This window comes from Narcine bancroftii, chromosome 4 (genome assembly GCF_036971445.1).
Source record: "Narcine bancroftii isolate sNarBan1 chromosome 4, sNarBan1.hap1, whole genome shotgun sequence".
NCBI lineage: Eukaryota > Metazoa > Chordata > Chondrichthyes > Torpediniformes > Narcinidae > Narcine > Narcine bancroftii.
In genome coordinates, this window is record NC_091472.1 from 57,126,804 (window position 1) to 57,143,127 (window position 16,324).

The 16,324-nt window shown below is 39.8% G+C and overlaps 1 protein-coding gene and 1 pseudogene across 1 annotated transcript in view; both read left to right on the forward strand.

The window, feature by feature from the left end:
- The window catches only part of slc30a1a (solute carrier family 30 member 1a), a 32,501-nt gene extending 18,937 nt beyond the window's left edge, over positions 1 to 13,564 (forward strand). The window contains exon 2 of the mRNA XM_069931354.1: positions 10,597 to 13,564. Within this exon, the coding sequence (XP_069787455.1) occupies positions 10,597 to 11,486 (890 nt within the window). The 3' untranslated portion in view covers positions 11,487 to 13,564. The remainder of the gene's footprint in view (positions 1 to 10,596) is intronic.
- Positions 6,841 to 7,448, forward strand: LOC138760596 (jupiter microtubule associated homolog 1-like; annotated as a pseudogene).
- Positions 13,565 to 16,324: the final 2,760 nt, after the last annotated feature.

Consider the following 16,324-nt stretch of genomic DNA (forward strand, 5'->3'; position numbering starts at 1 on the left):
GAGGCAACCTCTGTACCTGCAGGAGTGTAAGGGGACAGGACAACCCCTGGCTGGCTGGCAATCAGTTGGCTTGAATGGATCAAGCCCCACCTGGTCGGGTGTCAATCGCCCTCCAGGATATAAGCCTGCGCCGGCCTCCCGAGGCCTCACTGAGTTGCTGCAGCCACAGCCAGCCTGGCTCTGTGGAAGTCTTTGTGGATTAAAGCCCGTTCTTCAGTCTTAATTCTGCACGATTTGACTACTGTAATACTACTTCATACTCTTTTATTGTTATTATTGCACTAACTGCTGTGTCAGTTGGATTGCCTAAATTGCATGCAGAACAAAGTTCTTTACTGTCTTTTGGTACACGTTGCATCAAAAAGCAATTCAACCTTGCCCTGCTTATCCTCCTCATGTCAGTGCCACATCCAAATCTGTCATGAGTTATGTTTGGAAGTGTTTTTAGTCTCTGCTAAGATTCTTCAAGCTTTTCCTCTTCATCTTTCTGAGAGGGAGCTGTGTTGGATTTACTGTTGGGGAATGAGATGGGTCAAGTGACAGAGGTATGTGTGGAGGAGCCCTTCAGGTCCAGTGATCATAGTGCCATTTGTTTTTGAGTGGCGAAAGGCTAGGTTTGAGGAGATGCGAAAGGATTTACAAGGGATGGATTGGGATAATTACTTTTCTGGGAAGGATGTAATAGAGAAATGGAGGGTCTTTTAAAGGAGAGGTTTTAAGAGTACAACATCTTTATAAACCTGATAGGTTGAAAGGTCAGGTCAAAAGTTTGAGAGAGCCATAGTTCTCAAGGTATATTGGAAACTTGGTTTGAAAAAAGAGGGAGTACTACAATAAATATAAGAAACAGGGAAAAGAGATGTTTGGGTACTATATTGAATGTAAAAAGAATCTTAAGAAAGAAATTAGAAAAACTAAAAGAAGGTATAAGATAGCTATAGCAAGCAGGATGAAAATAAATCCAAAGGGTTCTACAAATATGTAAATAGCAAAAGGAAAGTGAGAGATAAAATTGGTCCAATAGAGAATCAGAAAGGACAAATATGTGTGGAGCCAAAACAGATGGGGGAGGTCTTGAACAATTTCTTTAACTCAATATTTACTGAGGAGAAGGATATTGAACTGTGCAGGGTAAAGGAAGCAAATGGAGACTATAGTGATTAAGAAAGAGGTAGTACTGGAGCTTTTGAAACATATAAAGGTGGATAAGTCTCCAGGTCCTGACAGAATTTCCCCCAGGACCTTGAGAGAAGTTAGTGAGGAAATAGCGGAGGCTCTGGCAGTGATTTTTCAAATGTCATTAGAAAGGGTTTGAGGAGCAAGCCTAGCAATTATTGGCCTGTAAGTTTGATGTCTGTGGTAGGTAAATTGATGGAAAGCGTTCTTAGAGATAGTATATATAAGTATATGGAGGGACAGGGTCTGATCGGGGACCCTCAACACGGATTTGTGTGTGGAAGGTTGTGTTTGACCAATCTTGTTGAATTTTTTGAAGAGGTGACTAGGAATGTTGATGAAGGTAGAGCAGTGGATGTTGTCTATATGGACTTCAATAAGGCCTTTGATTAGGTTCCACATGGGAGGTTAGTTAGGAAGGCCAAGTCCTTGGGTATTAATTTGGAGATAGTCAAATGGATTCAACAGTGGCTGGAAGGAAGGTGCCAGAGAGGAGAAGTAGATAATTGTTTGTCAGGATGAAGGCTGGTGACAAGCAGTGTACCTCAGGGTTTGGTATTGGGACCATTGCTGTTTGTCGTATATATTAATGATCTGGAGGATGGGGGTGGTAAATTGGATTAGTAAATATGTAGATGATACTAAAATAGGGGGAATTGTGGATGATGAAGAGGGTTTTCAAAGATTGCAGAGGGACTTAAACTGCTTAGAGGAGTGGGCAGAAAGATGCAGATGGAGTTTAATGCTGATGAGTGTGAGGTGCTTCATTTTGGAAAGAATAATCAAAGCAAGACATATGTGGTAAATGGGAGGGCATTGAAGAATGCAGTGGAGCAGAAAGATCTAGGAATAGCGGTGCATTGTTCCCTGAAGGTAGGAGCGCATGTGGATAGGGTGGTGAAGAAGGCCTTTGGTATGCTTGCTTATAAATCAGTGCATAGAATATCGGAGTTGGGAAGTAATGATAAAACTGTACAATGCATCGGTGAGGCCAAATTTAGAGTACTGTGTGCAGTTCTGGTCACTGATTTATAGGAAGGATATGAGCAAGATAGAGAGAGTGCTGAGAAGATTTACAAAAATGTTGCCTGGGTTTCAGCATCTGGAATTCAAGGAAAGATTGAGCAAATTAGGTCTTTATTCCTTGGAAGGTAGAAGGCTGAGAGGGGATTTGATAGAGGTGTTTAAGATAATGAGAGGGATAGATAGAGTTGATGTGGAAAGGCTTTTCCCATTGAGAGTAGGAGAGATGGATACAAGAGGTCATGGGTTGAGAGTTGATGGGCAAGGGTTTAGAAATAACATGAAGGCGACCTTCTTTACTCAGAGTGGTTACTGTGTGGAATGGGCTTCTGGGAAAGGTAGTGGAGGCAGGGTCAATTTTGTCATTTAAGAAAGAGTTGGATAAGTATATGGATGGGAGGGGGATGGAGGGATATGGGCAGAGTGCTGGTAAGTGGGATTAGAGGATGGTTCTTGGATCAGTGCAGACTAGAAGGACCAAATTGGCCTGTTTCTGTGCTGTAATTGTTATATGGTTTGTAGGCTTTTCCTTCCCCCCCCCCACCCCCTCCCCCTTACTTCTATACTAATTATTTTTATTGTGAAATAGTGTTTTTTGTTTGGTTATGAACAGATAGTGAGAAAAAATGTGATTTCTAAATATTAGAGTAGAAAACTTCATTTTTATGCAATAAATAATGTTAAACATTGCTTAGGTGAAGATTTTCACCAAACTATGATTGATTATGCCAGACTTGTTTCATAAGCAAAGACAATCTCCTGGAGGAACTCAGTATATATCGAGCAGCAACAGTAGAAGTTTTTTAAAAATTGTCATCATTTTGAGCTTGAAAAATTGTTGATCCTTTTTCTCTCATTTCTGCTGGACCTGCTGAGTTCTCCAACAGGTGGTTTTGCTTCAGATTCCAACATCTGCAGTCTCTTCTGTCCTCATCACAGAAAGCTGACAAAATAATATTTAAAAGGGATAAAATATCTTTGATTTAATAATGCAAGTAAAAGACATGAGCCTTGCAATTTATTACTAATAAGCTTCAAGGTTCCTTGTGTAATAATAGAAAAATGTAATGCACATTGGTATACTTCAACTTTTTGCCTTTCTTAGACACTGCATCCTCCGTGACTCCCTTGTGCACTCGTTCCTCCCTCCAACAGTCTACGTGGATTTTAGCAAGGCATTTGATAAGGTCCTCCACGAGAGACTCATTCAGAAGGTCTTGAGGCATGGTTTGGATTAAAAAAAATTGGCCTGCAGATAAGAAAGCAGAGAGTAGTAGAGGAAGGAAAATATTCTTCTTGGAGGTCAGTGATGAGTGGAGTACTGCAAGGATCTGTTCTGGTACCCCTACTCTTTGAGATTTTTATAAATGACCTGAATGAAGAGGCGGTAGGATAGGTCAGTAAGTTTGGAGATGATATGAAGGTTGGGGGAGTTGTGGATGAAGCTGAAAGTTGTTGAAGGTTACGATATAGACAGAATGCAGAGTTGGGCGGAAAAATGGCATAAGGAGTTCAATCTGGTTAAGTGTGAGGAGATGCATTTGGAAGGACAAACCAGAAGGCTGAGAACAAGGTTAATGGTTGGTTACTTAGAGTGTGGATGAACAGAGGGACCTTGGGTTCCAAAACCATGCATCCTTCAAGGTCTCCACACAAGTTGATAGGATAGTTAAAAAGGCCTATGGGATACTGGGCTTCATTAATAGACTCATTTAAGAGACTCCTAGATAGGTGCATGGATGGAAGAGAAAAGAGGGTTATGGGGTGGGTAGGGTTTAGTATTTTTTTAAGGAATATGTAGATTGTCACATTGAGGGCCAAAGGGCCTGGCCTGTATTGTACTGTAGTGTTCTATGACCTAAAGGACACTGACCTACTGAGTTTCTCCAGCATTGTGTTTTTACTTCAGTCACAGCATCTGGTGTCTTTAGTGTTTCACTTTGTTTATGCTTCATCCCTGCCTGCTGTAAAACAAACCAAAAATAGCCATGAGCGTTGCCCCGAAAAATTCGATACAAGGGAAAGGAAATGTATAATGGACATGTTTTGAAGTATCAGACTTTTAAAAAATTATAAACATTTAAAAAATACACATGGTTTATGCAGTAGAAATACTAGACAGCTTAAATTTGCCTACCACTGAAAACCCAAAGAATAATGTTTTCTTTTATTGGAGGAATCTTACAAAATAAAAATTCTCATAATAAATGAAGTAATTGGGAATGCGGGTGTCTGTTTCAGTCTGAATTCTGATCCTACTACATCTCCTTGAGGATAAACTGCTCCTGTTTCTCTAACTTGACCAAGTGCTGCTTCTTTCTTTGCCTTCTGAATTAAATGTCTGCTGGATCATTCGCGTTTGTATTTTGTGTTTCAATAACTGACATTGTTTCTGTTCAGCTTCAATTTTAAACTTCTGTTTCCTGTGTTTCTGATGCTGTATTTTCAAATGGAGTAAATGGGTGTCTGAGCACATGGTGGTGGTTGCAAGAGTTCACTCATTGAGAGATTTTCAGATTGTTGTCCAGAAATGTCTTACGGTAATATTTCCAAAAACTGTTTTGAGCTCCTAACTAAAGTTTGTGTTTGGACTTTTATCTACCTATAATAAATGTGCAAAATGCCATTTGCAAAATACTGACTAAAACTATTTAAATGCTCTCTCTTCGTTCCACTGCACGAATAGAGTGAACACAATATCATCTTTTTCTTCCTTTTAAGAAAAATAATGATTTGAACATGCATTGTTGACCCTGTGTGAAAGCTGAGTGTTTCCCCACCTACTCAATGGGACCACCATTTTTACAAGAATTAAATTTTTAAAGAAAATGTCTTCCACTGTTGGCTAAAGCCAGCAAGGAATTGCAAATTAAACAAACCTTAGATCTGTTTTTAATTTAAAAATTGTTGTTTGGGATTAGCAGGTTAAGCACAGGTGAATTTGGTTGCTTTGCTCATCTAGTAGCTGATAGCTGAATTGGTATGTGAAAAGATTTTCTTTGATGTTGCATGAATCTTAGTTTAAAGACTAAAGAAGCTTTAAACTTCCTTATAATTATTTTTGAAAATAACAAAAGACTAGAGTTTATGCATCTGAAAAGGGCTGTACTCCTAAAAGTGAGATCCTAGTGATTTTCATTGACGTAAAGTCCACATCTAAATGTGGCAATAAGGGGTGCCAGTTTAAAAAAAAAACTTTTTTGCAAACCTGTGAATAGGGTTAGAAGTGAAATAGTACTTGGCACAAAAGGGAGATTTTTATTTGATGCATATCAATTTCTGCAGGCATTCTGAGATAGAATAAATGTATAGAAATAAGTTGTCCAGAAATAAATTGCCCAAAACTTGATTAAAGGTGTAAAGGAATTTTTCATACTGAAAAAGGAAGAGAATGTATGGCATCAGCCAATTACTTTCTAATTGTCCACATGTGATATTCTGTGACATTACCTGCTCTAAATTTGCCTGTTATTTTTAATTTGTGATGGAAGGAATTTATTAGAAATTAATTATTAGAAACTTAGTTGGACTGACCACAATGGAAATAGTCTTCACTTTCCAATGAGCATAACTCCATGAAATAAGATGGATGCCATCCGAAAGAAAGCATGATACGATAATATATGCTCTCATTTTTGACAGAATGTAGTTGGTGCAAGTACCATGTGCAAGACTTAATTGCAGATATTTTGCTGGCTGTTTATACAAGATCTCAGAAATGTGCAAACCTGACTGCAAGTTGTTCTCCCAAGTCATGGACCTAATGGGTACCTGGAAACATTGACATTCTTATGAGGAATAAAGTTGGTCTTTTCAGTTTTGTCCAGTTGAATAGATTTACTTGGTTTCTTAATTGTGTATCTTGTCATAACCAGTGAATAATGTGCAATGGCTTCTCTTGCTAGTGTGGTCTCAAAACATCTGCCTCAACCTCCTATTTCTCATCTCTATAATGTCCCTTGATGATCTCTTCTAGAAAAGAAAGCATTTGATTTAGAGTTAAAATCAACTGGTGCATACATTCATGTTTCAAACGCTGAGTTTGTCCAACATTCAAGGTGATATTTTCCTCAATTCTTCAGCATACATCCTAATTTGGATGATGTTCAATGAAATAGGAACCAATAATTCAACTATTGGTTTGATGTTTTGTAAAAGTTTTTCTTTCAGGATAATGATTTTTTAAAAAAATCCCTATAATTCTATGTATATGCTGCACTATGTCAATAAGTATTATCTAATAAAACATTGAAATGTATTTTTGATATCTTATTTGAGGGCCTTCTCTAAGTTATCTAGTCATTGACTTCTTCAAAGTCATTACCAGAACATGTTACTAAGAGTATCTCCTCTCGGCTGGGTTAGTTCTATAAGTACATTAATGAGATTTGTAGTGTTTATTCTTTCTGGTTTTTATCTGTTCCCTTTAAATGGCTGTCAAAGGGCTCTTTTTCAAATGTTGTAACTTATGACTTGATGCTGTTTTTGGCCAATGTTAATATCCAGTTATTCTGAAAATATTGTAACTTTTGATAATTATATAAAACCTCAAATCAAAAATTGTAAATGGTGTGAAATACAAAACAAATTTTCAGTATTTAAAAATCAGTTGATGGAGTCGGTCGGAAGCTGGTGTTGGAGATGACTACCACAACCACGTACTAGGGTCTGGACTCCACAGGTCGCAGCAGCTCCAGCAGAGTGTTGCAGCCTCCTGGTGGTGGATCCAGCATCTCATTCAGGGTGGAGGAAAATGTTAAACCTGTGCATTCTCGTCCAAACAAAACTGCATCCAATATATTTGGGCCCACCAGTGGAAAGCCAGCCTGTGGCAAGAAGAAGCAACCCACCAGGTGGAAAAAGTAGTGGCATCTTTGGAGCAGCTACCACTGAAATGCCAGATCCAAAACAACGGAGAAATCCTACTGGTGGGAAAACAAGTGGCATCTTTGACACTGTGAAAACACCTCCCAAAACTTTGAATATCACAACTGGGGATGGTGAAAATTTCCCAGGTTCACTTCGCTCTGGCAATTAGGACTGTCAGCTACAACTGAAAACCAAATGGAGGTCCAGGGAAAGTAAGAAGAATCTGTGTCCAGCCCAGTAGCACCTGCTCAACCTGAACAATTTAAGTCCAAGAAAGTCCCTCCTGGTGGAATCTCCAGCCTTCTATTGGGATAAACCTGTAGCTCACTTCATTTTCTTAGCAGCAGACTGAATAAATGTTGTTATTATTGTAAACTTAACATTTGAGCTTCACCATTTTATATTGGCACTTTACATTTGAATGTTTCATTGGTGCTCTAAACATGAGACCTTCTGGGAAAGGCACGAGTCGTATTCTCCCTGTGATGTAAAGTACTTGCATGTTTGTTTTTTGTGTGACTTCAGACTAAATTCTGGCATTTTGGACTTTGTATTTGGGTGTGATTTGTGATGCAAATTAAAAAGAAAGTGCTCCAAAAAAAAAAATCAGTTGATTTTGCAGCAATACTGGATAATCGTCACTCAAACTTTGATCAGGTTATGTGAAATAGTTTAAAACAAGTTGAAAAAAATCCTGAAATTAGGTATTAAATATTGTACCTTTTCAATCAGAAGGCACCAAGTATCTTCTAAACGTGATTTCTTGATGTGTTTTGCATTTTCTGTTGTGTAGTAGCTGTGTTGTATGTGGTAGCTGTAACTATTCAATTTATATTTTAAAAATTTTGGGGTTATAATTCTCTAGATCTGTTGATGGCAATGGCATGAGACAATTGATATGTTCTTTCCAAGTGTTGATTCTGGGACATTGGGGGTGGAGAAACTGCTCACATATGTCATAATAATTCTGATTTCTATAAAGAATTTCCTGCGTGTTTTTCTATCTAGGTCAGGAGTGTCAAACTCAAATTCACCGAGGGCCAAAATTAAAAGCTTGGACTAAGTCGAGGGCTGAACTAAATATTTATTGAAAATTTTCAACAACATCTGCATGTTTTCTCTCAACATATGTAATGTTAAACTTTTTCTTATTAAAATAAATGTTTAATAATAGTTTTGGTTAAACTCTTTCCATAAGAAGCATTAACAAATAAGAAATAAAATATTCAATAAATAATATTTCTCTCTAGCCTTTAAGCCAAGGATCGCACGTTGCCAAGAAGCATGCCAGGGAGCGGAGGTCTGCAGGGAGCCCTCCCCAGCCCAGCCAGCAAACCCGAGCGGCATCCCCCCCCTGCCCCCTCTCCCGCCTCTGCCTGCCGCAACCGCCGCCAACAACCCAAGGAGTCCCCGCTGGTCTCGCCATCTCACCGGGAATACCGTGAGAGCGGTGGAACTCGTCCGCGACCTCCACCCCAGCGGAAAGTCTGATGCCCAGCAGCACCCACCCACAGATGAAGCTCAAGGAGACGCGGAGGTGACCCACCATGTCCAGCCACATGGAGCGAGGTGGCCGGTCCGTTGCAGCGAGGCGGCCGGTCCGTTGCAGCGAGGCGGCCGGTCCGTTGCAGCGAGGCGGCCGGTCCGTTGCAGCGAGGCGGCCGGTCCGTTGCAGCGAGGCGGCCGGTCCGTTGCAGCGAGGCGGCCGGTCCGTTGCAGCGAGGCGGCCGGTCCGTTGCAGCGAGGCGGCCGGTCCGTTGCAGCGAGGCGGCCGGTCCGTTGCAGCGAGGCGGCCGGTCCGTTGCAGCGAGGCGGCCGGTCCGTTGCAGCGAGGCGGCCGGTCCGTTGCAGCGAGGCGGCCGGTCCGTTGCAGCGAGGCGGCCGGTCCGTTGCAGCGAGGCGGCCGGTCCGTTGCAGCGAGGCGGCCGGTCCGTTGCAGCGAGGCGGCCGGTCCGTTGCAGCGAGGCGGCCGGTCCGTTGCAGCGAGGCGGCCGGTCCGTTGCAGCGAGGCGGCCGGTCCGTTGCAGCGAGGCGGCCGGTCCGTTGCAGCGAGGCGGCCGGTCCGTTGCAGCGAGGCGGCCGGTCCGTTGCAGCGAGGCGGCGCTGTGAATATCTAATTAACTTTCCCGTTAACTATATCGGTGTACTGCTGTGGAAGTGCTAAAAACTACTATGGTGGTGCCTGCTGCTGTGCATGTGCTATACTTGCGCGGCGGCCAGCGGGCCAACTCTAATATATATTTAATATGATCTTGCGGGCCAAATATAATTATATCGCGGGTCAAATTTGGCCCGTGGGCCAGAGTTTGACATGTGTGATCTAGATGAACTTGGTTTGGTGCTAAAGTGAACTCACAGATAGTCCATATAAACCTTTTTCCCTTCTTGTCTTGAGATATCAGTGTCTGACATTGTGATTAGTTAAGTTGTAGAAAGTTATCTATTGATTTACAATATTTAATTAAAAATAAACCATTGGTTATTTTAATTGTATATGAAAAATTCTTGAGCTTTTGTGGCTAAAATCTAGTGTTCCATTTGTGCCCATGGTGGTTGAAGATTAGTGTTTTTTAAAATGTCAAAGCAGATTACTTGGTTCTTTTTGGTATGGCTATTCTGAATAAACAGCTTGCTGTGTTGTCTGTAAAATGATACTTTTAGTCATGATGATGGCCCAATGTTGGTAATTGTCAAGCTAAGTAATCTGGAGGCCTAGACTAATAATCTTGAAAAATGTGAATTTGTATCATTTTGTTTCAAATGGAGAATTGTTTCAATAAATGACTACTCTGCTGTAAAATTGTTTAAAAATCCTGATGCAGTAAATGATTGATAACATTTAATCGAACAAAGATTTTTTTTACCCAAGCTTTCAAAGGAGGTGCAACACAAATGAAGTATCTTGCCTCCATTGGATGATGCAGGACTTGCTGTTTCTCCAACAGTCTTGTGCATTTACTCAAATTGAAGATGTTTTTTAAATTAGAGAAAAAAAATGTAGAGAGCAAGAGAGATAGATTTGTGTGTGTGTTTTTTAAGAACTGCTACTTCCAAGTAGTGAATTTGTTTTATTTTTTTTAAATACTCTTATTAATAATAAAGGGAAACTGTCAAAAACTAATGTTCTAAATACTCAAGCATGTGTCTCTAGCAATAGAAGCAGTTTTGGGTCAGTTAAATGTTGCATTCTCGATGCTCTCAGATTTGTTGAGTGTCTGGCATGTTCTTTTCATTTTGTCTTTCCAATGTGGCAGTATTTTACTTTTGTTTGGGCTCTTGTTTTATGTGTAGATCTTTATTGAGAAACTTTACATCTTCAGCAAACTTTTTTTCTCCCCTTTTCTGAGCTCTGTAGAAGAAAATCAATATTAATAAATTGCATGGAGAACTTGAGGCAAAATCTTTTGTCCTGATATTTTACTGATCCATATAGAAAACAATTTTTTTAATGTTGGGGAAAAGGTGAAAAATGCTATAGATCTGCAACCATTAAACTGTTGTCTAATGTTTTATTTTTGCTTTAAATAGATCTACTGATGGAAAGTAATATGCAGGGGCTGCAGATGAATGGTATTTCTCTCCTGGATGACCATGATGAATTTGGAGATGTAGAAGATACTGCATCACAGCTGAACATGCGTGGTGTCTTTCTCCATGTGCTAGGAGATGCCCTGGGATCTGTTATAGTTGTGGTAAATGCACTGATATTTTACTTTATTTGGAACCCATGTCCTGAAAGTGGTCCATGCATTAATATATGCCGTCACGAGCATTGTCCAGATCAACATCTAAATGGCACACAGTTAAATTTTTCCGAAAATGCTGAAGGCATTCCAGAAGCTGGACCCTGCTGGGTGCTTTTCTTGGATCCCACTCTGTGTTGTATTATGGTTTGTATTCTGCTCTATACAACCTATCCACTTCTGAAGGAATCTGCTCTTATTCTCTTACAAACAGTACCTAAACAAATAGATATGGAGTTAATAAATGAAAAGCTACGTAACTTGGAAGGTGTCCTTGCTGTACATGAACTGCATGTCTGGCAGTTAGCTGGTAGTAGAATTATTGCAACAGCCCACATTAAATGCCGTGATCCAACTGCTTATATGGATGTAGCCAAACGTATTAAAGATTTTTTCCATGATGAAGGAATCCATGCCACAACCATCCAGCCAGAATTTGCTTCAGTGAACTCCGAATCGCGTATTTCCCTGTGTGAACTGCCATGCAAGACTCAGTGTGCCTTAAAACAGTGTTGTAGTAATGGAGAAAAGTCGTCTGGTGATTTAAAGTTGGAAACCCATTCTCTTGAGGCTATCAAAGAATCTCCTGAACACTCCAGTACAAGGACTGAAATAAATGAGATGGATAACAATGGAGAAAAAAGCAAAGACACACAATATGAATCTGCTGTGTAAATTTAGCCAACATGATTTTAAGAAGTTATTTACTTTATTGCAAATTTTAGGGTTGTCAACTGGAATTGGCACTAAACTCAAATAACTACATTGGACTTGTTCCACAGCTCTGTGATCTGTATATGGCACATTCCAAACCAAAACTGTGGGCGAGTATCTAGAAACTACTTGAATTTGTTATCACAGCTTTTTGAGCGGCAAGGTGGATAGTGGATCACTGACTGTGTCAGCAAAAAAATGTATTTAATTATTAATAAAGCTTGCAGCATTTTGGGAAATTGGGTTTTTGTAAAGCAGTTTTATATAGATTGATGTAAAAGTTTTGCAAACTTTTACAAAATATGTTGCCCTCTCCAAATGAGCTGCTGTTATATCAAACTGGATTTGGGGTGGGTGGGAGGGGATGAAGGGAAGGTCCTGTTGTGGAAGCCAGAGTATAAAACACAATTATTGCTATTATGCATGGGTAATTTGTTTTATGTGCTACAAAATATATAGTGACATTTTCTCCGTGGTAGTTCCAAGAATGATGCACAAGTTGTACTTCTTTAAATTATTCTTATTCTATTTTGGATACAGAATGATCTGTATTAATTCATGCTTCAATCCTGTTGACTAGAGTTGATAATTGTAAGTCATGTTTTAATGCTCTGATGTAGTTGTATCCTGTGGTACAAATGCTTGTCTGGGATATTGTGCAATTGCTTTCTTCTGGACCAGCAACTTGTGCAAATATACAGAAATCTGTATAAACAAGTGGTGTGGATTTGCTTTGGGGAAAAATGTCAACCAAACCTGTGAAATAGACTTGTAAACTAATATGTTGAATGTGTGCATTGTAAGCATTTGAGAGGCTGAAACAATGTTCTGCTTGGTACTTTGTGTTTTTTAAACTTTCTTTGTTTCAACTTTCGAATGGTTTACTTCCAGGTGCTCTGATGGTACTTTGGTCACAATCCACAATTTTGCTACAAGCACAACACACTGTTTAGGTTGATATTTTCAAAGGACCAAGTAGAGCAGTGGACATCACTTCAGTTATTACAGATTTTTTGTAACTTTGTATCCATTTCTGATCTCAGAAATGAGTTGTTTTCTTCAAGAGTACTCTACAGATAATAAACTAACAAACATTACTTGCCTTAAGTTTTTTTAAGATCTGGAGGAAAAATATAACATTTGCAAGTATGGTACAATGCAAGTTCATTTTAATTGTTTTTGCTGTTTTAAGCTGGCACTGAAAGTATTATATATAAATTTAAACCAACACACGTGCAAGTGGATGTATCTGGATCTGAAATGACCACAATTTGGTTGACTTGTGTGGTTGCTAAGAATTTCATAAGTTTACATTACTTTGCAATTGTCAAACTACTCCAACTGTTTTAAATTGGATTAGGTTTCATTGTAACTTTTCAGTTGGCTTTTTTGTGTGATAGATTTTGAATTTTAGTGCAATGCTCGCTGTAGCAGTAACACTTGTTTTGCTTGGTAACCCTGAGCTATAGTCCACCAAGAATATTCTCAGCTAAATATCCTGAAAACTGGCCACTATCAAACAACAAGGCTAGAGTAAAGAAGTATAGGTTTTTGCTCAGATTTCAGAAAAGCAAGTTGCATTTTATCATAGCTGGGAAAGAATTCCTTGTCCACTGCTCGAAATGTGTTGTGCCTGATAGTAATAACACCAGTGTTGATGTGGAGCTGGTAACTGGCAAGTACATTTTGAATTTGTGATGGGATCAGAGTTTGAGATGACAAACAAAATGCATTCTTGCACAAAAACACATTTGGGTTGAATTTTCTGCGAATATTTTGAAAAAATTAGATGGCATTCCTATTCAATGCATTTTAGTGTAGGGGGTGTTGCGGGAGGGAGTCATGGGTGATCAGGCTTGAGTGCAAATCATTTGGATCATTAGAGATTCAAAAGGAAAGGTGGTAATCAGTGTTTTTTAAAAAAAATCTTACTCAGGAGGGAAATGGTAACTATTTGAATCTTCAGGTGGTTACAGGAAAATAAGTACTGAAATGTTTTTTGGCATTCATTAAAAGTATTATAATATTTTGCCCATCAATTTGTTTTGCTTTGTCCTGTGTTTCCAATGCCCATCTACTCATTGCACAGACAGCTTTGTGGATTCTTTCATTTGAACTCATATGCATCTCTGAAAATTATGGTACCAATTCAACTCCTCTTCCTTGCAGTGACAACATTTATTCATTATGCAACAGTTACCCAATTATAGTGATACTTGGTTTGTTGTTACTAAAAGCACAATCCAAGGGGTACTGTGACTTGCTGTGCCCCAGCAATGTTAACAATTACACATTCTCTTGGCATGAATGTGAAATCAAGAGTATTAATATCATGCACTAAAGGAAATGAGAATTCTGCCTGAATTGACTTTCCGTCCTTGGAGAAATTGTAGTAATAAAGCAATATATGTTATCAACTGATTTCATCCAGCTAAATTATATGAGGCTTTTTTCTAAAAGTAATTCTATTGAACAGGAATTCTCTACAAATTTGCAGGATTTAAATTTGTTTGACAATAAACTTGCTTGAAAAGGGAATCCTTCATTCTGGTGTCCAAGAAGAGCATGTCTCAATGGCAATCGGCCAATGGCATTGACGTCCACTATGATGACACGCTTTGAGAGATTGGTTATGGAGTGAATAATCTCATCACGTGAATGACCTTGACCCACTCCAGTTTGGCCATTATCAGGACAAGTCAGTGGCAAATGTCATTTTACTGGCTCTCCACACTGCATTGGATCATCTAGATCACAGAAACACCTACATCGGGTAGTTGTTTATTGACTGCAGCTTGGTGTACAAGACCATCATACCAGCAAGATTCATGATCAAGCTAAAGGACCTGGGACTCTGTTCCTCTGCACCTGGATCATTTATTTCCTCATTGTAAGGCTTCAATCGGTGTGCATCACCTCCTCCATACTGACCATCAATACAAGAGCACTTGAATGCCACGTGGTTAGTTTTCTCTTCTATTCCTTATCCATCCATGCCTAGTCAAGTTCAATTTAATCTACTGTTGTTGGCTGAATAACTGGAACTGTTAGAATACAGGATGGAGATAAAGAATGTAGTTGGATGCTGTCAGAACAACAATCTTGCTCTCACATCACCTAGACCAAGGGTTTTATTTTTGCTGATTGTATGAAAGAGAGGCTGAGGAACCACATACCCATCTGCGTGGATGGAAATGAGGTGGGGACTGTTGAACTTTCAAGTCCTGAGAATCTTGAGTGATTATTCCTGAAGCCAACACATTGAGGCAACTGCGAAAGCCCAGCAGTGTCTACTTTCTAAGGAGATTTTTGCATATGGTTGGATACTGGTAAACTTCCACAGGTACACTGTGGAAAGTATTCTGGTTGCACCACAGTTTGCATTCTGCATTCCTGGGCACTTGTGTTGCCAAACAACCAGGACAATTTCAGACATGAGACCTCCTCCTTTATAGACATCTATATGAGGTGCTACCTCAAGAAAACAGCCACTCTTCTAAAGAACACCCATCACCCTAGTCACAACCTTTTCTCACTGCTACCTTTGCCCAGAGGATACAACAACCTGAAAACCACTAATTCTAGGTTCAAAAACACTTTCCACCCACTATCAGACTCTTGAAGCTCCCTGTGGTACACTCACCATGGACTGTGCAAGCCACTTTTAACTCACTCTGAATAGCTCTGATCAGAGTGTGCATAAATGACATCACATACAACCTGGAGATTTTTTTCTTGCAGGTGAAAGAATTACCACTTACTGGTAGTTCAATAAAACTGAACACAATGTACATATGAAAACAAATAAAGAAACTGTAAATAAACAAATAACTGCATACAGAGGAAAGAAATGAAGTATACAAGTAAGGGTCCTCAAATGAGTCCCTGGTTGAGTTTGTCACTGAGGAGTCTGATGAGGGAGGGGTAGCAGCTGTTCCTGAACTTGGTGGTGTGAGTCTTGTGGCGCCTATACGTACCTCTTCTGATGGAACCATTAAGAATAGACCATGTGCTGAGTGGTGTGGATCCTTGATGATGCTCTCCAACTGATGCAGCCAGTCAGCACACTTTCCACCACACATCTATATAAACTTGCCAGTGTTTCTGATGTCATACCAAACCTTCACAAACACCTTGAGGTGCTGACGTGCTTTCTTCACTGGCATTCGTGTGTTGGATCCAGAAAAGATCTTCTGAGATGGTGAAGTCCAAGAATGTAAATTTGCCCACCCTCTCCACCTCTGATGTCCCCAATGATCATTGGATTGTATATCTCTGTTTTTCCCTTCCTGATGTCAACAATCAGCTCTCTGGTTTTAGTGACATTAGCCCCTTTTGCAATTGCAAGTGATCCCAGGAATTAACCGCCAATCAGCCTTTACAGTGACTAGTGTGAAAGCAAATTTGCACAACACTGGCATCAGATGACATCTCACGCTGGGGATTGAAGACCTTGACTCCTAGTACGATGCCCGGCATCTGTAGATGCCAGTGTTGCAATCACGTAAGTGTGAAACGGGCAATTGCATTGTGGGATTGAAATGACCCAAATTTTTGCAGGAATGTAAAGGAAGAAAATATTGAAATGAAGGTATAAACTTTGCCATGAGAAAGTCGCAGCGGGGGAGAGAGAGGAAGTAAATAGCAATAGCGGACAATTTTTAAACAGCACTGTAAAGTTGGTAGTGCTATAGCGCACAATTTATAAAGACCGTGGGGAAAAAGCAGTGGTGGACCTGACTTCCCAGAATGCCAGGTGGCAGAGAAAATCCCTTCATGAATGCTCCAGCCATGTAGCT